The sequence below is a fragment of the Dasypus novemcinctus genome, chromosome 8 (genome assembly GCF_030445035.2).
Source record: "Dasypus novemcinctus isolate mDasNov1 chromosome 8, mDasNov1.1.hap2, whole genome shotgun sequence".
NCBI lineage: Eukaryota > Metazoa > Chordata > Mammalia > Cingulata > Dasypodidae > Dasypus > Dasypus novemcinctus.
In genome coordinates this window covers 78,722,932-78,747,210 of record NC_080680.1, presented here as the reverse complement: position 1 = coordinate 78,747,210, position 24,279 = coordinate 78,722,932, and the positions used below count along the sequence as shown (strand labels likewise).

At 44.8% G+C, this 24,279-nt stretch overlaps 2 protein-coding genes across 6 annotated transcripts in view; one reads left to right on the top strand and one right to left on the bottom strand.

Moving 5' to 3' along the window:
• The window catches only part of KIF24 (kinesin family member 24), an 89,559-nt gene extending 68,412 nt beyond the window's left edge, over positions 1-21,147 (top strand). The window contains exons 9-13 of one of the 2 annotated variants that reach the window (XM_004471891.3): positions 2,059-2,130; positions 11,652-11,761; positions 14,948-17,131; positions 18,298-18,391; positions 18,916-21,147. In XM_004471891.3, the coding sequence (XP_004471948.2) occupies positions 2,059-2,130; positions 11,652-11,761; positions 14,948-17,131; positions 18,298-18,391; positions 18,916-19,056 (2,601 nt within the window). In that variant the 3' untranslated portion in view covers positions 19,057-21,147. The remainder of the gene's footprint in view (positions 1-2,058; positions 2,131-11,651; positions 11,762-14,947; positions 17,132-18,297; positions 18,392-18,915) is intronic. The other variant, XM_023582640.2, reaches the window with a different exon arrangement.
• Positions 21,012-24,279, bottom strand: part of UBAP1 (ubiquitin associated protein 1) — an 84,391-nt gene continuing 81,123 nt past the window's right edge. For all 4 annotated transcript variants that reach the window (XM_004471892.5, XM_071216824.1, XM_058301997.2 and 1 more), the window contains 3 exons: positions 23,537-23,719; positions 22,746-22,847; positions 21,012-22,146 (listed from right to left, as the gene is read on the bottom strand). In XM_004471892.5, the coding sequence (XP_004471949.1) occupies positions 22,006-22,146; positions 22,746-22,847; positions 23,537-23,719 (426 nt within the window). In that variant the 3' untranslated portion in view covers positions 21,012-22,005. The remainder of the gene's footprint in view (positions 22,147-22,745; positions 22,848-23,536; positions 23,720-24,279) is intronic.

Sequence of the window (24,279 nt, the reverse complement as noted above, 5' to 3'; positions counted from 1 at the left end):
GTAAATGGATATTTATTTCATTCACTGGATTATACCCCCTTACTATCATTATTTATTTTTCTGCTCACATTTTCCCAGAATTGGCCATTGGGAGTTCCTTCCAGTTGGCCTTTGTATCCTTTTCACATGCCCCCATCATATTTTAGACATCTCCTAACTTTATAGCACTACCAGATATCTAAGACTCATCTTCCCCTGCCCCAGCCCTGGAATCAAGCATTTCTCCAAGGAAGCCTGGAACTAACGTATTTTGAGTGTTTACTATATACTTGTCTATATATCCTATGAGGTAAGTTAGGCAAATTCTCTTATCCCCACCTTACAGATTAGATTCTAAGGCTCAGATGAGTTAAGTGAATTGGCCAAGGGTCCATAACCTTAGCCAGTTTTCTGTGATTTGGATACTTTTAACTATGGTCTGGGAATCAACTGTGAAATCTGGAAAAAAATACCTATGAAGTTGTACCAGCCCTTTGGAACTTGACTATATCTCAGATGGACTATGGCATGCAAAAAGGACTGGGAACAAGCTTTCTAGAGTAGAATCAAAACCATGTGCTTTTTGAGGTATTCATCCCTTCTGGAAGATATTCCCTATACTAAAGGTTGGGGATATTGGATTGATTTGTAATAAAAGAAGAAATTCCCTTGTAACTTCTTATATCCTGAAGCTTCTTGGAGCTTTATACCTTCTGTTCAAGTACACAGGGCAGAGACAAGTGCCTTGAGTCCCAGCTGCATGCCTCTAGGGCTGCTGCTAAAAATAACCACAGCTCTCAAGGCTAATTACCTGTTTTTGGTGAACACCCATTACTGGCCCTTCCAAGGGATTCCTTCCATCCTCTTCTCTCTTTTACTTTTCGTTTACTGCTTTTTAGACTAGATGCATGACTCAGCCGGAGAAGAAATAGGAAAAGATCTCCCCGCTTCAACTCCTACCTCCCCCACCCCGCTTCCTGCTGTTTCTAATGGGTAGGTTTCCCCTGGAGGTCTATATATCTGGGCCTCTGCTGACACTAGTGATATCCAATGAGTACTTCTCACTGAGGGGCTATGCCCTGCTTTTCTGAAATGAGACGGTAGACCTAGGTGGTTTTTCAGGTCGCTCCTAGTTCTGACTTTGTAGAATTACTCCTGCCCCACTGAGACAATTTATATCTAAATCCACACTTGAATCTAAGCCTATAGGTGTGTGTGTGGGTGGAGAGGGGAAAAGTGGGTATAGATATTTTCTCCACTTAATGTCTGTAGCTGGAAAGAGTGTGAGGAGAGGACAGAAAGGTAGCTGGCAAATCAGCACTATCTGTTATCTTCCCACTACAAAGCTTGGACTCTGGGACCCAAAGGTTAAGTTCCTGGGTTCATCTGTACCCCTTCATCAACTTACAATTAATCCTAGGACCACAGCCTCTTTGGGGAACCCCAAGCTAAATAGCACAGGATAGTGTTTCCCATTCTAGTTTGATTTTTCTAGGTGAACATATTACAAGGACCCTTTGACTTTCCTTTGCAGGGATTGCCTGGATGTGGTTTATTTAAGAAACCACTTATAAGGAAAAATAAGCTTCTTATGGATGTAGCATCTGTTCTGTCCCTCCCTCTTTCCATTCCACTATCTTTTTTTTTTTTAAGATTTATTATTTATTTATTTCCCTTTCCCTCCCATTGTCTGTTCTCTCTATCCATTCGCTGTGTGTTCTTCTGCATCTGCTTGCATTATCCAGCAGCACTGGGAAACTGTGTCCCTTTTTTGTTGCATCATCTTGCTATGTCAGGTCTCCGTGTGTGCAGCACCACTCCTGTGTGGGCTGTGCATTTTTCATGCGGGGTGGCTCTCCTTGCAGGGTGCACTCCTTGCATGTGGGGCTCCCCTACACGCATGGGCCAGCTTGTGTACCACAGCACTGCGCATGGGCCAGCTTACCACACGGGTCAGGAGGCCCTGGGAATCGAACCGTGAACTGTCCATATGGTAGGCGGACGCTCTATCAGTTAAGCCACATCCGCTTTCTCCATTCCACTCTCTGATGTGCTTGTTGTTATACTCCCACTTTGCAGCTGAAGGAATGTATCCGAGCACTGGACCAAGAACACACCCACACTCCATTCAGGCAAAGCAAATTAACTCAGGTAAAGTTAAATGTGGGCTTTGAGTTTGTTCTGGTTTATTCATTTGTTCCTTTTTCTGTTCATTTGTTTATTCAGCAGAGCATTTGCTGCCAGCAAGCCATGATGCTAGGCATAGTGAGGTAAAGAGACAGGAGTCACACTCCTTCCAGGAACTTTTAGTCTAGTAGGAGAAAGGGGCATACTCAGGCAGAGATACCTGTTGTATGAGGGGTCTGATGTGGGTAGCAGCCTTGCTGGCAGAAGAACCATCAACAGCTCTATTCTGGTCACCACCCAACAGCTTTCCATTTATTTCCAATGTGAAAAAAAATTGATTTAGTGGAATCTCTGAACCTTTGAAGAAGATGGTGTAGCTGTCCTTGGTACTTCCTTGGCTGTAAAACTTAAACCAGTGTTTCAGGGTAAATATTAATGGTTGAAGTTAAAAACAATGAGATATCTACATGTACAGATAGGAAAAATGGCCAAGATCTACTGTTATGTGAAAAAGTAAATTATAGGAATGTCATCAAGGTGACAGAGTAGGACACTTCAGGGCTTCACCACCACCACCACCATTCCCCCCGCCCCACATACACACACACAATATACACACACAGAAGTTGTAAGAAATAAGCAAGAACTGGCAGAACCATCTTCTCAAAGCTCTGGGAAACAGTTAAAGGGTTACAGTGACAAGTCAAGTGCTGAATCAAGAAAAATGCAACTTATAAATGTTGAAAAATTGCAAAGTGCCTTTGCTGGCCATTCCCCAATCCCCTTGCCAGCTTGGCAGTGAGCTGACTTGCACTCCCAGTGTGTGTCCCGTTACTGGTGCTGGAGGCAGCAGAGAAACCGTTGTGCACATAGTTGGAGTATATAAGTCTGTGCCAGATTGTTTGGTGGCAGCCTAAAGGGCAGACCAGGACACTTACCACAGGCTTACTGCCTCAGAACTTGCCCTGTGTGTAGAGGTGCCTCATAAAGCTCTCTTACAGTGCTGTAGGAAGAGTTAAATCACAGCTGCCTGGGGCAAAGGATTGCTACCTGTGATACGAACAGTGTAGTGCCTGGGACAGTGAGGAAACACAGTTTCTTAGAAGAAAAGGGACATTTGGATCCATGTAAATGGAGAATTTCTAGGACCACATACACATGCTTAGAAAAGACCAGAAAGGACTCTCTATTTTTGCCTCATGCTTTTCTGTAAACTTATTGTTAGAGAAGCCAGCTTTGAAGCAAAGTATGCACATAAATCAATCTTCAAAGAGTGGGAAAAGTGCTTTCTATTTTTCTTCTTGGTTTTTTGCTTTTTTGTTTGTTTGTTTTTGTTTTTGTTTTTTTATGGTTACCTGCTGGCATTCAAGAAAATCTGTCTCAACACTAGCTGGATACAAGCTAAAGAACAGATGATTTAATATCTAAATTCCAGACATAACACATTAAAATATCAAAATATCCAGGTTGCAATAAAAGTTTCCAAAACATACGAAGAAACTGGAAATAATCATGAAAAGGAACAGAATATAGCCTTAGAAACTCTCGATGAGGAAAATAAGAGTTTGAATATACCAAAGATTTTTATAAAGTATTCCTAAATATGCTGCAATAGGTCAAGGAAAATCATGAATTGAAGAGAATTTTTAATAAAGAGATAGAAATCATGAAAAGGCAGCAAGCGGAGCTGAGGAACATCATAAACTCTCCAGACAAAAGGCAGAGATTGGAAGAAAGGATAAAAAGCATGACCCAACTATCTGCTGTTTATAAGAGACTCACCTTAAATTCAAAGACATGAATAGGTTGAAAGTAAAAAGGTTGAGCACCTTCCCACATATGATCCCAGGTTCAATCCCTGGTACTGCCTTAAAAAAAAAACAAACGTGAAAGGATGGAAAAAATACCCCATAAAAATTGTAACCCAAAAGAGCAAGGGTGGCTATACTAATATTAGACAAAATAGACTGTAAGTCAAAAACTGGCAAAGGACAAAGAAGGACACTATATAATGATTTTAAAAGGGTCATCAAGAAGATATCATATTTATAAACTTTTATGTACCTAAGAAGAGAACCCCAAAATATATGAAGCAAACATTGACAGATTTGAAGGGATACATAGATAGTTCTACATTAATGGTAGGGAAATTTTAATATACTACTTTCAATAATAGATAAAACATCTAAACAGAAGATCAGTGAAGACATAGAGGATTTGAACAATACACCAACTAGACTTAATAGACATATATAAAATACTCCCAACAGCAACAGAATATACATTCTTGTTAGGTGCACATGAATCATTCTCTTTGACAGACTTCTATCCTCTGAAACTGTGAGTCAATAAATTCCTGTTTAAGCCAATCAGTGTATGGAATTTGCAGCCTTGGCAAGCTAAGACATATTTGAGTACTACCCAAAGCAATTTATAGATGGAATGTAATAGCCTTCTTCACAGAAAGGGGGAAGTTAGTCATCATATTAATATGGAACAGCACAGGACCTTGAAGTGTCAAAAACATCTTTAAAAAGAACAAAGTTGGAGGACTCACACCTCCCAATTTCAAAACTTAATACAGAGAAGTGGATGCCACTCAAGCAATTGAGCTCCCACCTACCATATAGGAAATGTATACTACTATATTTATATTTATATACTACTATATTTATATTGGTTCCTGGTGCCTCCTAAAGATGACAGCAAAGTGGTGCGGCAGGCGTGGCAAGTTGACACAACAAGATGATACAAGAGACACAGGAAGAAATACATAATGAGACACAACAAAGCAGGGCACTGAGGGTCCTGGTGCCGCAAAGACGACAAGCAAGACAGCGAGCTGACACAATGGGCAAGCGCAGCAAGCTGATGCAACAAGAAGGGCAAGCGTGGCAAGCTGATTCAACAAGAAAGAAAAACATGATAGACACAACGAAAGCAGCAAACGGAGATCGCTCAGGTGATTAGGCACCTCCCTCCCACATCAGAGGTCCCAGGTTCAGTTTCCAGGGCCTCCTAAAGTAACAAGAAGATGAACAGACATAGCAAGTGTGAACAGCAAGGGAGTGGGGAGAAATAAGTAAGTGAATAAATCTTTTAAAAAAATTTAACTGAACAGCATGGTGGTGACACAAGGACAGACATATAGACCAACGGAATAGAATTGAGAGTACGGCATTAAACCACATATCTATGGGCAGTTGATTTTTTCAGATTTAGCAAATTCTTTTTATTTACATAGAGATGTGTCTACATACTTTCTCTGTACACAGAAAATTCTAAGTATATATACATATATGGTTCCCATATATTGTACAATAAGTAGTATTTTAATTTTATTTCTAGATGAAAAAGATGTCTCAAAATATTCCTCAGCAATCACAAAATTACAAAAGCATCTGATGAACTCAGAGCAAAAACTTCAAGCCTCACTACCACACATGAAACCTTAGCACAATTTATACAAAAAACAAAACTGAACACAATGCAGCTATCACCAGTTAAAGGAAAGGAATGGAGATGTAAAATAGAGAACAGAGCTGTTGGCTTTTTGAGTAGTATGGTAAGAGCGTTTTTGTTGAATAGAACTTATCTTTTTTTTAGTCCTCAATTTAATGTTTCCCTAATTTGCTATTTTATAGAATAGAGAGGAAAGTTAATATCTATTGTAAAAAAGGTGACCATTCCATGAGTCTTCTGAGCTCTAGAATCGTTTTTACTGGATAGCCAGCCCCTCTCTTCTGTTCTACAACACAGGATTATAGCTAATTGGTTTTTGATAGGGGTGCCAGGTCCACTCAATAGGCAAAGAATAGTTTCTTCAACAAACAGTGCTAGGAAAACTTGGTAGCCTCATGCAAAAGAATGAAACTGGACCCCTACCTCACACAATATTCAAAAATTAAGTCAAAATAAATTAACAACCTAAATTTAAGAGATAATACTATAGGAAAGCAGACTTGGCCCACTCATTAGGGCGTCCGTCTACCACATGGGAGGTCCGCGGTTCAAACCCTGGGCCTCCTTGACCCATGTGGAGCTCGCCCATGCGCAGTGCTGATGCGCGCAAGGAGTGCCGTGCCACGCAGGGGTGTCTCTGTGTAGGGGAACCCCACGCACAAGGAGTGCACCCCGTAAGGAGAGCCGCCCAGCATGAAAGAAAGTGCAGCCTGCCCAGGAATGGCACAGCACACATGGAGAGCTGACACAACAAGATGACGCAATGAAAAGAAACACAGATTCCCGTGCCGCTGACAACAACAGAAGCGGACAAAGAAGAACATGCAGCAAATAGACACAGAGAACAGACAACTGGGGCAGGCGGGAAGGGGAGAGAAATAAATAAGTTAAAAAAAAAAAAGATAATACTATAAAACTCTTAGAGGAAAACAGAAATAGCTTCAGGACCTTGTATTAGGCAATGAATTCTTAGTTTTTATACCAAAAGCACAAGCAACAACAAAATAGGTAAATTTGACTTCACCAAAATTAGGAAGCCAAAAGGTAGAAGCAACAAAATGTCTGTCCACAGTTGCATGGATGGAGAAGACCCCAGATAGCAGCAGAGTAGGAAGCTCTAACAATCAGCTTGTCCCAGAGGGCAACTAATAATCAGTCAGGATCTGTCTGGATCAACTGTTTGGGGGACTCTGGAGACCTGAAGAACACAGCACACCATCCAGGGAAGAAAAGGAAGAGGAAACTGACCATCTGTGATGATATTCTTGAGTAGATTCCTCCATGTTTCAGAGGCAGTTGCCCACCCCCCACTGGTGAGGCAGGCCACCTCTGGACCTACTCCCCAGCTAGAAGAAGCTTTCTTTTCCAAAAGCAGCGGAGAGGAAGTGGCCTGGCACCAACTACAGCTGTTGCTTGGCAAATATGGCCAGCTGGATTCCAGTCTTGAGCACTGTTGAGGTTTAAACCTGCCCAAGCCACAGAGAAGCCAACACATTTGTGCTGTCTCCACCCGACAGGAGAGGAAGCAGGGTTGACTGAAGAACACACTCATCCCCCAGAACAGGAGGGATCAGATCCAGCATGCCCAGTTTGGAAAGCCACTGCTTAGGCCCGCACACCTAGCAGGAGTGGATATTGGGTGCAGTTTGAGTCCCATATCGTTTTGAAGGAGAGGAAGTGCGCAGTTTATCACTGGCAGTTTCGGATAGATTTACCCTGCCCATCTTGAAGGGCTGCTGCACACTGGGCCTAAGCATGCTTCTAGACAGAGAGAAAACATGCATTCTCTAGTGGGCAGATCACCTCACCACCTTCGAAGGGCTGCTGCACCCTTGGTGCCCCTGGATGGAGAGGAAGTGCACAGTCTCTAGTAGGCAGGACAGGCAGATTCACCTTGCCCACCTTAAAAGGGCTGCTGCGCAGTTAGCCCCAGTATGCCCCTGGACAGAGAGGAAGTGCACTCTCTTGGGCAGTGCAGGCAGATTGACCCCGTCCACCTTGAATAGCTGCAGCACTCTTATCCCCAAGGTGTCTAAAGGAGAGGAACCAAGAGCTGTCTGATCACTCTCTCTCAGGCAGTGCAGGCAGAGTCACCCTGCCCACCTCCATGGTGGGGGGTGGGAGTGGGGCAGCACAGGTGGTGGCAGTTGATGGGAGAACTCATATCTCAGGCTGGGAGCTGTGCAACAGTTTCATCCCAGGTAGGCTGGCAACCTCAGCCTCAACCACCCCACCAGGAGCTAAGTCAGCTGAGAATTAAAGGCACAAGAATTAAGGGTAGCAGAGAACAACTGGATAAAGAGTGCTACCTCCTGCATACTTTAGGAAAGCCTAGATTGGGGAAGACATCAAAGAGGATATTGGATGCCTTTAAGGTCCCTTCTTCAGAGCACGTTGGACTCAATCTGTACTGCCTTCATATGTCCCGTGAGCCTGTTTTTACTGGGAAACCAGAGCTGGGAAGGTTGTCTGCAGGGGGACACTTCTACCAAAATTAGCCCTCCAGGAAATAGCAAGTAAAGACAAAAGGAGTATTAGAAATATACAGAGGCAAATAAAAACAAAACAGACTAACATTCACGGAGGAGTAATAGGAAAAGCTTTAGCAAAAAGCCAACCAATAAGAAAGTCATAGGCTAAAGAGAGACGCTGAGCACAGAATAAACACTAAAAAAATCAGATACCAAGACATCAGCAAAAAAATTACAAGCTCTACTAAGAAACAGGAAAATAAGCCTCAGCCAAAGGAAGAAATTAAACCTTCAGGCAAAACACAGTATTTGAGACAACTAATCAGATATCCAAAGAAATCTTAATAGATTCAATGAGATGGCTAAAGATATTAAGGATATTAAGAAAACACTGGTTGAACACAAAGAAGAATTTGAAAGTTTGCAAAGAAATGTAACAGTTTTTACGGGAATAAGACAATGGAAGAGAGGCATATAATAGATTTAAATTGGTTAGGACAGAATAAGTGAGTTGGAGGACAGAGCATCTGGATTTGAAAAGATAGGAGAACAGAAAGAGAAAAGAATGGAAAAAATGGAACGGAGTCTCAGGGAATTGAATGACAACATGAAATGGACAAACATACACTTTATCAGTGTCCCAGAAGGAGAAGATAATGGAAGAAGAACAGAAAGAATATTTGGGGAAATAATAATAAAACATGTCCTAACTTATATAAAAGATAAGTATCAATATCCAAGAAGTACAACACACCCCAAACAGAACAGATGCATGGATGATCAAAATGTGTTTTATACGTAACAATGGAGTATTATTCAACGATAAAAGGAATGAAGTTCTGTATACATGCTGAACATAGATGAACTTTGAAGATGTCAGTTAAGTGAAATAAGCTAGACAAAAAGTGACAGATACTGTATGACTCCATTTACATGAAAAAACTACAGTATGCAAATTCAGAGACAGAAAGTAAAGTACAGGTTATCAGGGGCAAGGATGAGGGAAAATGGGGAGTTACAGAATTTCTGTTTGGGGTGTGGGAAATTTCTGATAATGGATGGGGGTGGGGGTAGCCTAACATTGTGAATGTGTTTAATCCCCCTGAATTGTATGCTCAGGAGAGGAAATTTGATGTTGTATATATGTTCCTACAATTTAAAAAAAATGAGATTGACTAAAGAGACAATGACAATTAAACACAATACATGATCCTGGATTGGATCTAACATTTGAGGTGAAAATGCCCCAAAGTACACTATTGGGACATATGGAAAAAATGGAATATAGAATAAGCTTTATGTTAATGTTAAAGTTCTTGAATTTGACCTGTTTTTAAGGTACATAACATTAGTGAGTCTTCTTCAGTCTCCTCTCAGATGTTTAGAAAATAGACAGATGGACAGACAGAATGATACAGCAAATGAGTCAAAATGTTAAAAGTTTGTGGATCTGCATACCTGGGTGGGGGATATGTTGGAGTTGTCTGCATGGGTTTTGTGTTATTTTTATAACTCCTGTAAGCTTGAAATAATTTCAAAATAATATTAATTTTTAAAAGGGAAGCTATAGAATAGTGTAATAATCACCTTTGTGATTTTAAAACTTTTTTTTCTATTATATATATTGCCACATGGAAAAAAATGTCTGGAAAGATGCAGAATAACAGCTAACACTAGATATATCTGATAAGTGGGAATAGGGATAAAGGTGGAACTTTAACTTTTCACTTTATACCTTTATGTATGGTGTGACCATTTACTTGTTTATAATTTTTTAAAGTATGCAATAAGAAAAAAACTACAGAAAAATTACTCATGTTAACTGATTAATTCTGACTATAGAACCAAATATAGCTAACAATTTTTTTCTTGTTTTTCTGTCAAGAAAATGTGCTTCTTTAGTAATGGAAAACACTAAGAGATTTGTGTCAGCCTCCATAATGACTGCAGAAGAGTGGCATGTGGACAGGTCTGCCTAGGCACAAACAGCTTCAGAGACAGTTTTGCATTATATTGCACCATGTCCTGAGCACAGTGGAGGACAAACTAGGTAGAGGAAAGTCTAGAAGATCTTTATATTCTGCAGAGTGATGCCAGCCCAGCACCTAGATATGGTTTTCCCTTTGTGCAGCTAGCCTAGCAGCTCCACAGACCTAAGGCAGAATCTGTAGTAACACAGGTAATGGCTCCTTACTAGGTAGAATTAGTGATTGTATGGGTTAGTGTGTCTTCTCAAACATGGTTTCCCCTAGGGACTTAGGGACCTGTCTCAAGGTGGCTGGTCCTGATTCTGACATTGGCTCTATTATTATTATTATTATTTTAAGGAGGTACCAGGGACTGAACCCAGGACCTCACACATGGGAAGCAGGTAGTCAACCACTGGGCTATATCTGCTCCCCAATAAGAATTGTTTTTTTCCATATGTTTGTTTGTTCTGTCAATCCCAGGACATCGTATGTGGGAAACAGATGCTCAACCACTTGAGCTACATTTGCTCCCCCCACCTGAGATGGCTCCCTCATCTGTCTGCTCATCTTCCTTAGGAGGCTCTGGGAACCAAATCTGGGACCTCCCATGTGGTAGTCAGGTGCCCAACTGCTTGAGCTGCATCCGTTCCCTCTCTTTTTTTAAAACAAGTTCCCATCTTCAGAAAATAAGTTCCTATTAATTTTTTAAAAATTCAAACAGTACATACAAGTTTAAAGAAGGCTAAAAAGTACCTTAAAATCCCACTTCTCATGGATAACCACTGCTACATTTTGGTGAACATCCTTCCAGGCATCTCTCTGCCCATATATCTACATATAGATCCACTTACAGAGGGCTTTTTCCCTTTTTTTTTTTTTATTATTATAGGGGATTCCCATATACCTCACCCACTTCCCCTCCACATTCTTATCCATTAACATTTTTCATTGGTTTGGTACATTTGTTACAACTGGTGAACACATGGAAGCATTGCTATTAACCATGGTCTCTAGTTTACGTTATGAATTATGCTTTGTCCTGCACAATTTTACACTTAAAGAGTTTTATGGAGTCATACACCTTTTTCTTTTTCACTCAACGATATCTTTCCATGTACCTAAATATATATATAATCATTTTTATTGGTAGCTTTGTATTCAATTGACAACTATTAGTTTATTCCTTATTTATATACTCTTAGAGTGCCCACTTTTTATTACTATAAATCATGTGTGATAAACATCCTTGTGTATACTTATTTTGCTTTTTCAAAAAGTCCTGGAGTTAAAGTTGCCAATAGTATGTATGTTTTAACATCCTCATGCATATTGCCAAACTGCCCTCCAGAAAGCTTGTACCATTGGCACTTGGCAGTATATGAGACTGCATCTCCAGGTAGGCCATCATCAGTCATTTCTAATCTTATGGGTGGAAAATATTAGGTTTGTTTTTTTAGGTTTGTTTGCATCTCTTTGATTAGTGCCTTTTTCTGTGTTTGTCATTGGAATTTTTCTTCTTTCTTGAATCGCCATTTTGTGGACAGAGGGGACTGTGGTCCGGTGTCCTGCACATAGTAAGTAGTCAATACACCTTTTGTTAGTTGACTTTTTCTTTGATGTCACTGCCTTCTGATTTGGACAGGTCCTGAAGGACTCTTTCATTGGCAATGCCAAAACCTGCATGATTGCCAATGTCTCACCAAGCCACATGGCCACCGAACACACTCTGAATACCTTGCGCTATGCTGATCGGTGAGTCGGCTCCCAGTGGCGGGTCGTGTGCATGTGTGTCTCCTTCACACATAGGGTTCTGACCTTGAACTCCACAAGCCCATTCTTTGGGCAGTGATCCTGGTACTGGGAGACTGTGTAGTTGGTCATTTGAAAAAGATGACCAGGTGGGCCCTGCCATTTTGTAAGTGTGACAAAATGAAGACAACAAATACCCTTGTTCAGGTGTCAACTCCATGGCTAGTAGGAGAAGAAATTTTTCTCAGGTTTTCTTTCTGCTGGCCTCAGCCCTAATTGTAAGGAACAGAATATATACTAATGGTCAAGGCAGAATCACTTAGAATCATGTAGGTTCAGAAAGAACATGTTATAGAAGGGTAAACTGAGGCTCAGAGCAGGGCAGGAATTTTCCAAGGGCTCACTGGGAGTTGGTGGAGCTGGCATATCAGCGCTCTTTCAGGGCTGACTCTGGGATCTACCAGGTCCCTCCCATCTCTTACCTTGTGGTCTCAGGTGTCTCTTATGGTGGGAGAAGATCCCTCTGGTTGCTTTGCTGCCTGATCTCATCTCACATTCTCCTCTTTGGTCTCCCAAAAACTGTCTCCAAAACTAACAAAAACTATTTGAGGGAAACATCTTTTTATTACTGTTGAGGCATCTGTAGTATCCCTAAATTTCATTTAAGTTCATGAGAACGGGAACTTTATATTTATACATCTTTTTTTCTACCATGTCCTTCATGCCCAGACCTTCATACTTGTTACCTAGTAGGTGCTCAACAAATATTTATGAAAGAAAGCACTTTCTGGGTGTCAGGTCTTGAGTGAGGCACACCAGGTATCATATCTCATTTTATAGGAGAGCTAATAGTTCATAAAGTGGTTACAGAAGTGGGCTCTGGAATCAGACTATCTGGGTCAATATCCTGACTTTGCCACTAACTAGCTGAGTGGCCTTAGGGAAATTTTGCTTTGCTGGGCCTCAGTTTCCTCATCTGTAAGGGAATAATAGCAACTACCTCACATAGCAGTTATGTGGACACTTTAAGGTAATGTGTGTGAAAGGCGTAGCACCATGCCTGGCCCATAGTGAGCATTCAGTGTTACTTATTAATAATAGTAAAATGAATAGCCCCCAAAAATTAGTTTCCTCAAAGAGATTTCTTTTATTGCATACTAACTCTGCTGGAAGAAAGTGAGATGGCTCCTTAATGAACTGAGATCAGATAGAAGCCTTAGGATGATCCAAAAGCAGTTTACTTGAAGTTCTTACTACCTTGTATCTATCACCCACCTCAAGCAATTATTGCCTTTAAGCCAGTCTTATCTCATAGGTCCACCCACTCCCTAAATCGTAGATATCATATCATTTGCTTGAAGTTCTTAACCATTCATGATTAGGACCAGAGAATAAGACATCTCCTCTCGGTGCCTCAATAAAGGAAGATGAAAATGACCCATTCTCCTAGAGAATAATTGAGAAATTATTTGAGGTAATTTTTTTTAAAGGAATAGAAACAGTTTGAAGTAGCCTGATAAATTATTGAAAATAAAAAGTGAAAGCCATTTGTTTTATGTAGTTAAATGAGGCCTAGTGAAATTAATTTTAGGTAAAAATCTCTACACACACAAGGATGAGGATGATTTTGCTTATTTTCAAATCCTCTTCCTCTCTCCCCGATTAAAAATTCTCATCTCCTTATGTACTAGAAGAATGTTGCTAAATAGCTCAAAGTAAAGTTCCAGTTGGAACCCTAAATGGTGTCAGAAGAGAGTTTGATGCAGTCACTGACAGGAGTGGTTTGGTAACGGATAAAGCACATTAAAAGCCATTAGCATCAATGGCCAAATTACCTAAAGGATTCCTTCTGGCACTCAGGTTTCTAGAATTATTTACCATGACTCCTAGGTGGGAAATGTGTATTTCTCAATGACAATTAAAAAGCTAAGACTTTTGTAATGAGAAGTAATTTGGAACCATCTGGACTTGCTGTGGCACGTCTCAGCCTATTGCTTTCAGGTATGCCCTACTGCAACATCTGAAAGAATGTGTCTTTGTACACATCCCATCACTTTGCTCAGCTGTGTTACTTGCCCAGTGTGTCTTGCCTTTCAGACCTAAAGGGAAGATTTAAATCAAGTCTGGTTTTCAGAAATGGCCAGAAGGGTCATTAGGCTATCTCTGCAGATGGAAACTAAAACAATGGAAAAGGCGTTTTTCAGTGGCCCCAAAGGCAGAAGTAGCACCCTCTCCTAAAGGATTTTAATGCAGAAACTATAAACATAGCCTGGACAGTCATATTTTTGCCTGATATATTCTTATAATTCTAAATCCTTAGTGCTGTCTATTTTGTTTTAAGTATTATAGAGTAAGAGACTCTTTAATCTTGGCCAACTGAATTCTAGAAGAGACCTAATTCTGGGTTTTTCCATGCTCCCTAAATTTCCCTTGTGTAATAGAGCAGTAGTTCTCAAGCAGGTGCAACTGCACAATATCTGGAGACATTGTTGTGACTGGAGAGAAGTGCTACTGGCATCTAGTGGGTAGAGGCCAGTGATGCTGCTAAATATTCCACAAGGCACAGGACAGTCCCCATAACAAAGAATTATCTGGCTCAAGATGTCAGGAGTACTGAGGTTGAGAAACCCTGAAATAGACAAATCATTTTATCCTTCATGGAATTAGCACCCACCTGCTTATTTGTGTGGGTGGGGGTGGAGGTGGGTTGTACTTCCTGAAGTGCCCAGCAGGTTCAGGGAACTCATTTTCACTAAGGAAGTCTGAGGAAAGGGGTGGTTTGCAAGGAAAGAGGGCTCCAGTGGTTGGATAGCACAAGTGGTTAACATGAGGCTCCAGGGTTGGCCCAACCCCAGGAGACAAGGCCTGAGCCCTGCAGGAATGTAGCGCAGTTCTGAGACTGGCTCCCTGGCCTATCCCAGACATGCGGCTGTGGTGTCTTCCAAACTGTTCTGTTTCTGGGATGTTAGTTCTGTACTTATATCCTCAGAGAGGACACCAGTCTTTTTTTTGTTCAATTAGAGGTATCTTCACACTGAAATAGAATCTCATCTTATTTCCCAGATAAAAAAATAACTCCCAGTGCTTGTAATGCTTTTCTTTGGTTTTTGTTGTTCCTGAAAACTATAGAAGAAAGTGAACTACAGAACATGAGAGAATACACATTTAACATAAAATGGTCATTTACAGGGTGAAAGAACTAAAGAAAGGCATTAAATGTTGTACTTCAGCCACCAGTCGAAATCAGACCCCTGGAAACTCCTCTCCAAAACGAATTCAGAGCCCCCCTGTGGCCCTGACAGGGGACAAGTGTTCTCCCAAGAAAGTGAAGCTGGGACTTCAGCAGTCACTCACAGTGGCATCTGGCTCCACGAAAGGGAAGGCCCATCCTCTGGCTGGCCACTCACCCAACGTCCCTTTTGCTTCTGTACCTAAAGTCCCTGGTAAAAGGAGTAGCTCCAGAGGAAGTCTTCTTCAAGGCTGTGTCATTCAGACTAACCCTGTCAGAGAAACCCTGAGGGTTGGACATTTGGCCAAAAAGAAGGCAGAAGAATCAGCAGCATCATGCTCTGAGAAAAGTCAAATCAGCAACAAAACTGCCCTCGGGTGGGGAGGCAGGGCCCCTGGCCCAGGAGAAAGCCTGGTACCTGGTAAGTTGCCCACCAAGTGCAAGAAAGTGCAGACCGTGCAGCCAGTGCAGAAGCAGCCTGTGGCACGCGCTGAGCTCCCCTCTGGCAACAGCCATCACTCATCAGAGTCCACTCAGGACAGCAAGGAAGACATGCTTGCCAGGCCTGCCTCAGAAGCTTGGACAAACATCCCTCCACATCAGAAGGAGAGAGAGGAACATTTGCGCTTCTATCACCAGCAGTTCCAGCAGCCACCTCTCCTCCAACAAAAGTTAAATTACCAACCACTGGAAAGGTTTTTGTGCCATTACAGGCCCACAGAGGGTCAACCCCAGAATGAGACCCCTCCTCTGTTGCACTCCTGTTCCAAGAGCCAGGATGGAGCCCAAGCTGAAGACCTTGATGACAGCGATTTCAGTGAGGATTCTTTTTCCCATGTCTCCAGTCAGAGTAGCATAAAGCAGAGAAACATCCCAGAGAATAACGAAGGCTCCTTCTTCCTTCATCAGAGGGAGCCAGGTCCTGAGGAACAGGCATCTGACAGGCGGCAGAATCTGCTTTTTAGTCCCAGGACAGATGGTGATGAGAAGGGTCTAACTGAGAACTGGATGTACTCCAGGGACCCCACAAGCCACAAAGCAGCAGCCCTCGATCACAGCCCTAGCCCAAGTATGGTGCCCTTGGACTGGAGCGGAGAAGAGGACTCCTCCTCCTCAGTGCCTTCTCCCAAGGACACTGAGACCTACAAACCTTACTGCTCACAGGTAGATTTTGTATATAACCAGAAAAGGGGTGGGGGCCCAGCCTTTAACCTCAGACAGGATACCTTCAGAAGTGAGATTCCTGGGCAGGCCGAGTGCAGCCCGCCATCAACAGAGGAAAACAGTTTCATTTTCTCATTGTCCCACATTGCAGTTCCAGGATCCCCAGACCAACGAGACACAGTCACTGTACCTCCAAGAGAAGTCAGCAAAGACAGTCCAACTCTAGCAAAGAGTGCAGTGAAAAACAATAACCCTTTCCAAGAGGACTCTGGAAGGGAATTAGGCATGTGCTCTGAATATGCTTCTGGGCTGATGGCTCCCCTCACCATGTCCCTGCTGGAGAGCCCAGATGAGGGCTTTCCTTCTTTGGGGCAGCTGGGGCCAGGTGTGGGCCATGCAATATCCTCTGGTGATCAAGGAGTCCTGCCAATGACTTTGGCAACTGGGTACCTCTGGCTCTCCTCCTCGCCCCCTGACAACAAGCCTAGTGGTGATCTTCCAGCTTTGTCCCCATCACCCATCCGTCAGCACCCACCTGACAAGGTGTCTGCCAGGGAGGCTAACCTGGGAGAAACCTGCCAGGGCAGAGAGACTGCTTTCTCCTCCCAGAACTGTGCGGGTAGTGAGGAGTATGATGCTGATGCAGAGACAGAGCTGGCCAGGTCCTGGAGTTTCCCAGGAAAACTCTTTCCTACCACACATATTGGGGGAACCTGCTCTGGGCCTGGACTCACCCCACACACAGGAAGGAGTGATGTGGCCAACCTGGGCCAGGAGAGAAAACACCTGGCAGGACTTGGTCAGCAGGAGCTGGGTTTGCCCACAGACCCCATCAAATTGTCCTGCTACAACGAGGACATCACATGGCTCAAACACAGGCCGATCCCAAGGTGCTTAGCAAGGCCAGGCTCTCCTCTGGTCCCCAGCTGCTCTCCCAAGACTGCAGGGACTTTCCATGAGCCCACCCTAGGGCAAGCACAGTAAGTTGGACTGTTTCCCCAAATCTTGAGGCCGTGACACCCCCACTCCACCCCAGCACAATGTTTTGTCTCTTCTGGGATTGGCTATGGTCCGCTAGTGCCAGAGCTGTACTGCCACTGGAGAGCAGCTTTGTCCATCTTCTCAAGGGAGCCTGCCTAGAGGCATCTGACATGAGCCTCAGGAGTAAAATGTATTGGTGCAGGCTCACAGGGTGGGTGGAGCCTCAGCCTGGGCAAGCTGAGATGTGAGCAAGAGAAGGGAAGACCTGCCTCCTCAACAAGCCTGTGACCTGTGGTGAGCTCGGAATCCTCTTCATTCTGGAGGGTCTGTGTACAGGGGAGTGCGGCCCAGAGATAACAGTGGCCCCAGCCTTGCAACCCCCAGAGCTAAGACAGGCTGGGCACCTCCCAAGATGGGGAATAAAAAAGCAGGAGAGCCGACAATTTGGGCTGCTTTCTCCAAGGGAGGCTGAGGATGGAGCAGCAGAAAGGGGAGATGGGAAAGCAGTCTTAGGAGAAGCGGAAAAAGGAGGCAGAGTGGGTTAGCAGGGGGAAGGGCAATGGGCAGGGTGGGCTTCCATCAAGCAGCAGCCCTTGGCTGGGGCTCCTAATATTCAGGCCAGCTGTCTACCTGTGGCTTGGGGGGGGCTCAGGCCAGGGGCATGGGCAGAGAGAAGGGCATGCAAGAATGACAGGTGAGGAGTCTGCTTCTGTCAGGCGGACAATCTTGCTGTCTCCATGGTCTCTACCATCAGTAGAGCATGACAAAGGTTGTAGCTCACACCTCCTGCTTTGGTCCCTGGACCAAAGTACATAGAAATGATGGCAGGCTAGACAGCAGGCTTCACTGAGTGCCAGATAATGCCAGCAGCAGGGGTCACAGCCTTAAGGGCCTTTTGTGTATAGAATCTGTGGGAAATGGGCACATGTGTAGGAGCCCCCAGCCCTGTCTCAGGAGCTCTCAGTACAGCTGGGGATTTAGGGGCAGCTTGAGAAGCCCATCCCCATCTTTTTACCTGTATCTCCTCACTACTCTCTAGGCCCAAGCTGGCCTTGGCCAAATCCTTGGCAGAAGCAGCTCCTGGCCTGGAGATGATGCTCAGGTCCAGAAAGCTGCCCAGGAGCGAATGACTAGAGGGTCACAGTATTCCCCTCTGGTGTTCCAGACAGGTGGTCATCCGAGCACACCAGGAGCAGCTGGATGAAATGGCTGAACTGGGCTTCAAGGAGGAGACCCTGATGAGCCAGCTGGCTTCTAATGTAAGTGGCCTTGGCTGGACACTCAGGGGCTGTTTGGAATTATCCAATAGTTCGATGGCGATCCTTGTTTGCTGTGATTGTGTAGGGTAAGGGCTCTGCTGTTACACACCACCATTGCTGAGACCTTGTGCTTCCTCTGAGATAGCCTGGGGGGGGGGGGGTGAAGATAGATCAAATGGGCCAGGCCATACAGGTGGGAGATGATGCTATACTACCCGCCCCCCGGGGAAATGTTTCCAGCCTCTACCTTAACCATTCTGCCATCCTAGGGGCTTGCTGGGGCCCCTCCCTATGACATTAACAGTGGCCCGCTAGCCTGCTGTCTGCCACATGCAAAACTCCCCACTACTAATCTCAAACCCAGAGAAGCAAGCCTCACCCTATGGCATAGCAAAATTTCCAAGTTTCCAACTAGAAGAGGGGCTGGGCTCTGAAATTTCCTTCCAGAGGGACTCAAAAAGGCACATCTGGCTAGACGGCCAGCAAGACCAAAATCTCCATTTGTTTCCTGCTTCCTTCCTCAGGATTTTGAAGATTTTGTGACCCAGTTAGATGAAATCCTGGCTCTGAAATCCAAGTGCATCCAGAGTCTGAGGAGCCAGCTGCAGCTGTACCTGGCCTGTCATAGGCGAGCTGCGGCCCCTGAAAGGACCGTGATGTCCTAGAGCCTGATCCTGTACAGGAAGGGGCGGGGAGCAGCACAGGAGCCTGTGCTGGTCTCTCAGGGGCTGCAGGAGGCCCCTGCCAGGTCCTACCTGCCTATACCACATGGCCTTGGATGGGCCCCCGGCTCCTCCCTTAGGGCCAGACCTCCTTAACTCCTCAGGTTCAGGAGCAAATGAAAAGAAGGAAGGACCAAGCTGAAGAACTTCATGCCCCTCCCTTTTCTCTGGGACTGAAAGAGAATTTGTGCCTTTACTTATGTTAACCCCTTTTCTGTGGGAACAAGATTTGGATCTAGTAACTGTAGATATTTACTGAGTTTGGGGGTCAGAGGGGGTGGTGGTAACCTGGAGATCAAAAGTCACAGGTTGAGGAGGTAATATGCTGAGCCCAGGGACTCTACCAGCTGAACTCTGCCTTTCATTTTACAAGATTTGGCAAAAACTAAAACACCTTTAACATGGTACTGGGAGGCAAGGGCTGTGCTCTCCCCAGTAAGCCCTTGATTGAATTTGAGGCTTTAGATTAGCTTTTGAAAATGTATAATGATTAAACCTTGATTTGCTGTCTTTTTTTTTTTGGAATACTGAGGATTGAATCCAGGACCTCATATGTGGGAACCAGGTGCTCAACCATTGAGCTATATCCACTCCCCAATGACAGTTGGTTTTTTCATTTGTTCATTTTTGTATTTAGGAAATACCAGTGGTTGAACCCAGGATATTATACATGAGAAGCAGGCACTCAACCACTTGAGCTACATCCACTCGCTCAGTTTTCCTCCCTTCCAATAGTCAGGTCTTGAGACAGAAGATAGGGTGCTTGTGTCATGGCATTCTTTCTTGTCTAACTTTTGCTGGGATGAAAGGCCTGTGTAAGAGCCCTGACAGCCTTCATGCTTCTGTGGCAGTTCCTGACTTATGTCTCCTCACTTCCCACTCCTCCTCGTGGAAGAGCTGAAGAGCTGGAGGATCTTAGGCAACTCCATGGCCTAGCCTCACCTTTATCCACCATCACTCTGGCTGGCTACTCCCTGACTCAAGGACCTGTATTCAGAATCTTGGTACTGATGTTCTAATCACTGTCTCAGACTTCTAAAACAGAATTTACACACATACACACCTCTTCAGCGCTTGCTAAGTGTCTTTTAGCAGGAAGTAGTCTAAGATAAGGAATACAAAACCACCTCCAGGTGCTTGTGACTTTCTGAGAGTATCCTGGGTCACAGTGAGATTCACATACCCCAGCCTTGGCCACGGTGTTCCTTATGGTGTGAAACTTTAATTTCCTTCAGAAGAGGATAATTTTTAAGGGTTTAAAAGGCCAGCAGAGGGGCTAAATCAGCTTGAAGCAGCCTGGCCTTGCCACCCTTTGGCAGCCTCTGGCCAGCAGGGGGCACTGTGCTTCCAGCTTGGTGCTTCCTGGCCCCAAGGCTCCAGAGCCACTTCTCCCAAGATCACGCAGGACAATTACAAAGACATCCCTCCCCCCAACCAAAGTCCCAGCATTAAGGTAGAATTAAGAATATGGGCAAGAAACCTGAGGGATGAATCCAAGTTCTGTAGAATATAACAGCACTGATGAACACTAGTAAAGCAGTTTAAATCCAGTCCTCCTTGTGGTATACAACACACAAATGCCTGAAGCTACTCAGAGAGAAAGAAACTCCTTCCTCAATTCTGGTGACCCCTTAAAGGCCCAGAGAATGAGCTGGGTCATGTTCAAACAGACCCCTGTTAGGTCCAGGCAGCCTTGGCAAACCAAAAACCAGGGCAGACTGGAGGGTGAGCTCCTGGGTCCCATAGGCCTAGAGAGAAGAAAGTGCTAAAAAAAAAAACAAACCATAGTTAGATCCTGTTCTATCCCCAGCAAATCTAAGCAGGAAATCCCTTCACCACCCAATCTCCTCAGTAAAACAGCCACTGGCAACAAGGAAGTTGTCACAGCAAGACACATACCTTTTAGATTTTTATTAGTAGTTCTCTGAATCAAAATAGTTAGCAAATTACTTTAGATTCATCAAGACTGTATATCCTTTGTTTTTAATCTTAAATGATGTACAACATAATATAAAACAAACCAAAGAGACTGATTTCTATGACTAGGTGTTACTCATTGTGTCATCCTAAAGCAGTGGGATGGAGGGAGAGGCTGTTCTCCAAGGAGAAGGGATAGTTAGTGCGAGGCAACTAAATTATGGCCTGTTTTCTCCCCCATTCAATGTGCTGGGAAGGGGCCAATGATTTCTTAAACTGACAACTGTTTCCTAGAGCATGGGACACTCAAACCCTGGGTAGGAGAGAGAGGGCTGTGGTACAAACCAAGCCAAAAGAAACAGGCTGGGGCAGGGAAGCATGGTGACTGCCTGGCAGAAGAGGCAAACTCGGGGCCCCACGCAGAAAAGGACATTCTTACACCTCAGATATTGTAGAACCAGTGTAACACTAAGAGACTTTGTTTAAAAGGGTGGGGGGAAAAACACAAAGCCTGGAAGAACCTTGCAATTGCACTGAACATGGATTCAAGTTCAGTCTACCTGGGGGAGGGGCGGGAGGGTAATCTAGCCCCAAAGCAGCTCAGTCTGGCTCTCCCACCCCTTCTCCCTGATGCCACTTGGCAGCCAGGCCAAGTTTGGGCTGATGATGTACAGAACCCAGAATGACCAAGGCAGTCACTGGTCGGCTAAGGTGGGGGGAAGGACACTTCTCAAAATACAAATACATTTAATATGGAAGGAACAGCCAGGACTGTTCTGGTGGCACTTGCCTTGCCCAACTCTTCCCCGCTTTCTCCCCAGCTCAAAGCCTAGGCTCAGAGAGACTGGCAAGCACCTGATCTTCCTTTCCCAAAAGAAAATCCAGAAGTGTGCCCCTTCTCCTTGCCCACAAGTGGGCTCTGCAGGGCCTCCTGGGGGTGGTGGTTCCGTGGCAGGGCCAAGGCAGGGCCTGGTCTCAGCTAGCTCCTGCCCGAGCCATGAGGTCTTCCAAAGCATTGTCCTGGTCATTGTTGTGTAATACCAAAACTTCCTTAATGTCTTTCAGTTCAAAGCCCATTTCCTTAAATTTGCTCATTAACTGAAGAAACTCCATCATCTAATGGAGAAAAGAGAACACAGATTAAAGAAAAGGGGTCCAGCCCAGCCACACAGCACAGCTGAGGAGTGCATATATAGGGGGGGGGTGTTCAGGGGAATCTGCTTGCTTCACGAGGGCCCCCTAACAAGCAGAGGCAGGATGGGCTAGGGAGGAAGCCAGGGCAGACATGTTGATGCCACAGTGCATCATCCTCAGGAGTCGTGTTCAGTCCTAATTTACTCTACTGAACCCCATTGTTGTCCCACCACCTACATACGCACTTCCACCAAGGTAGGATATTGGACCCAGAAACAGCTGATCTCCAGGGAGCAGGCTGGACAAAGTGACTAACAATCTTCACAGTCATCCAGAAGCATGGCTTTTGGCCCAGGTCATTTATCCCTTCCGGGGTGCTATACATGGGGATTCTAGAGCATCCTCAACCCAATGCTTCATCTGCACCAAACACAAGCCTCAATCTCTCAAGATTCTGTCCTTGGATTGCTTCTGCCTGCAGTCACTGGCAGGGAAAGGGGGCTATGAGCCAGGGAAATCCCAGAACAGATTACTCTGTACCTCCTTCCCAGAGGGTTTCCACAAAACACGAAGGTTCCCACCTTTTCCTCTGAACACTGGTGCATTTCCAGAGCCTCTTCCACTAAAAGGGGGTCGAAGCCCTTCTCACAGAGTTGTCCGTGTGCAAAGAGATAGTCGAGAATCTAAAAAAGAAACAAGTTTGAACACCTACTGCCACTCCTCTCTGTTTCCAGAGTGTCTCACACAAACCAGCTAGTGTGAGGTCATCCACCCCACCCCACCCATGCTATTAGATCATGGATAGGACTTGGTTTTGTGCCTTAAACTGTGTCTAGCACAGCAAGATTTCAGTGACTATTTGTGGACTAGACAGGCATGTCCTTTTAAACCTCAGCAGCCATTTTCCAAAGATCTTGTGGCTGACTTGCCGTCTCCTGAAACACCAGTTCCACAGCCTGGGCAGGCCTCTAAGCAGTCTAAGTAAGAAAATGTCTACAAGGTTTTGGACAACAGTACCCTGTTTAAAATTCCCTGAGTAGCTATGACAGGATGGAAGTTTCTAGAAGGAAACTTCTGTCCACGCCTCTGCCTCTTTGGAGGGACACAGGAGGGGGTATTTGGATAAGTCCTAGCAGCTCCAGTCCACCCACAGCTTTCCTTCAGCCTAGGTCTCAGAACAGCCCCCAAAGTACTTCTAATGCTGAGATTGTTGTTCTCCCCAACAAAGTCTCCTGCCTACATCCCCCACAAACTCACAGGAAAGGAGGCTGGTGCTGTGAGACTGAGGGGCTCTAAGATAGAGGCAGGACACTACTCAGAGATGTGGGCCATCTCTCTTGGCTAATCACCCAACTTGTCCCCAACTGCTCACCTGCTCAATATTTTCCCCTTTCTTCTTCATGGCTCTCAGGACACACTCATATGAGTAGCCCATGTTGACCACTGTTTCCACACACTGCCGCTCACTGGGAGACAGTGTCTGCAGTTCAGAATAGGCCTGGGGACATCTGGGAGTGTTGGGCACTTGTGACACTGAAAAATTAGGTGGGGTGACCTGGTGGTGGAGAAAAACGGTGATCAAAGCAAGAAGAAAGAAGCCCTGCGACCCAGAAGACATGGCCCTGAGGTGCCCAGTTCAGGGGCATGCCATTCCCCACAATGATCAATCCCCAGTTAAGGAGGCTGCTTGGAAGACCAGGCTGCTGGCCAGACATGCTGAAAGGCACGTGCAGAATAAGACCAAAGCCACGTGCCCTTTCCATGCCTAAATCCTGTGGGCCTGAGCTAGAGAAATAAGTTCTGAGGCTGCCTACAGGACTGATGCCCAAGCTGGCTGCTACACTGTCACTCTAGAGTTTCATTATCCTTTTCCTAGGCTTTAGTATCTCAAGAGCCCTCAAGGGATCATTCATTTCCAACACCCCCACTCTGGAGCTGACTATCCCAAATCTCTACCCTAACTCTGTCATTAAGCTGGGCAGAGACTGCAAGTGCTGGCCAGCCTAGGGCCCTAGGAGTGAGTGCACTCAGCCTTTGCCCCATATCATGTACGGTGCTTCACTTCCCTCCTGAAACTGCTGTCCCACAAAGCCCATAACTGAAGGCTATGCCTTC